At 34.0% G+C, this 1,762-nt stretch overlaps 1 protein-coding gene across 1 annotated transcript; it reads right to left on the bottom strand.

The window, feature by feature from the left end:
• Positions 1-267: 267 nt before the first annotated feature.
• LOC127541580 (olfactory receptor 8K3-like) lies at positions 268-1,221 on the bottom strand. The gene has a single exon (XM_051966804.1). The coding sequence runs from the start codon at positions 1,216-1,218 to the stop codon at positions 268-270; it is 951 nt and encodes a 316-aa protein (XP_051822764.1). The 5' UTR covers positions 1,219-1,221.
• Between the last annotated feature and the right edge of the window lie 541 nt (positions 1,222-1,762).

Below are 1,762 nucleotides of genomic sequence, written 5' to 3'. Positions count from 1 at the left end.
CTCAGTCTCCTAATAATCCCTTTCAATCAAAAGATTCATTAAAATAAGATTTACTGGATGCTGACAATTTCAGACACACAACATACAAACACATAAAATGAAATAAAAAATGATATCTAATCAAGAAAACTCCCTCTCATAGTGCATATTAGTAGACATATTTATTTTTCTTCAAAAAGAGAAGAACTGGGAGAAGTTGTTTAAGAAATCTGGCTAAAATTTGCTTGCTTCTCATGATGTAATTGAATTATACTTTACCTTGCACATTTAATGGAATACTTGCATCAATTTTTTGAAGATTCTTTTCAAGGCACCTTTTACCTCTTTGTTCCTTAAGCTATAGATCAAAGGGTTGAGCATGGGCATCACCAAAGTGTAAAACACAGAAGCTATTTTGTCTGTTTCCAAAGAGTGACTTGATTGGGGTTGTAGATACATGAAAAGAAGAGTCCCATAAAACACAGTTACTACTGTTAGATGAGATCCACAGGTGGAGAAGGCTTTCTGCCTACCATCAGCAGAGTTCATCCTGATTATAGCTACAAGAATGATCATATAGGAGGCAAGGATGATCAAGAGAGAAGAAACCAAGTTAAACGCAGAAAGAATCATAATAATGAGTTCAGTCTTACTTGTGTCTGAACATATAATGGACAATAATGGGAGACTGTCACAGTAGAAATGTTGTATTATATTAGATTCACAGAAGGACAAGTTAAAAATATTTATTGTAATTAGTAGGGAAACAATAATGCTATGGAGGTATGAGATAGCTAGCAAGAGCCAACACAACTTATCTGACATGATGACCATGTAGAGGAGGGGCTTACAGATAGCTACATAGCGATCATAGGCCATGGCTGACAGGATAAAAAATTCACAAGTTATAAGTATCGCAATGAAAAATATCTGTACCACACATCCCTTGTAAGAAATGATATTTTTCTCCTCTATGAAACTGACCAGCATTTTTGGACCAATAGCTGTAGAATAGCCAAGATCAACATATGCTAAGTGCCTGAGAAAAAAGTACATCGGTGTTTGCAAATGGGAATCAACACTGGTTAGGATGATGAGGCCCAGGTTCCCCAGAACTATGACCATATAGTTGAGGAAAAATACTCCAAAGAGGGGACCCTGTAGATCAGGCCGATTTGTGATGCCCATGAGAATGAATTCAGTCACCTGGCTCTCGGCTGTTTCATTCAACTTGATCATTTCTTCTATCTAAGAATAATAATCTGAGAATAAAAGAAAGAAATCTTTTCTGAGTACTGTTTGCAGAGTCAGTTAGGCAATTTGTAGCTAAAAATGTCATAGATAAAATGAATCAGGGTTTTCCCACCCAATTTCACGCATTTATTATATCACTTATCATATCATATCAATCATATAATATCATATTAAGCTGTGATAAAAAGGGAAGTCTTTGTACCTTTATTTTACAGAACCTGTTTAATCATGAATCTCTTTAACCTCAAAAAAGAAAGATATTATTAAAGAAGAAATATTATAAAATATTATGAATAACTTTTAAAATGTTTTAATGTTAAAAGCATTAAAATATTTTTATTAAAAATAATTTTAATCCATGTGTAGAGAGATCATGTTGGGATACTATAAGAGGGTAGAATAGATGAGAACTTGTGGTAAAATAGGTATCAGTATGGTCCACACAACAATAGTTTTCAAGTTGGCTGTGAGGTTAAATAGGGATACAACCATATCCAGGGCATTTCTGCACAATCCCATGTTAATTATG

The sequence above is a fragment of the Antechinus flavipes genome, chromosome 6 (assembly GCF_016432865.1).
Source record: "Antechinus flavipes isolate AdamAnt ecotype Samford, QLD, Australia chromosome 6, AdamAnt_v2, whole genome shotgun sequence".
NCBI lineage: Eukaryota > Metazoa > Chordata > Mammalia > Dasyuromorphia > Dasyuridae > Antechinus > Antechinus flavipes.
Note: the sequence above shows the minus strand (reverse complement) of the source record. Positions and strands in the feature narration are given on the sequence as shown.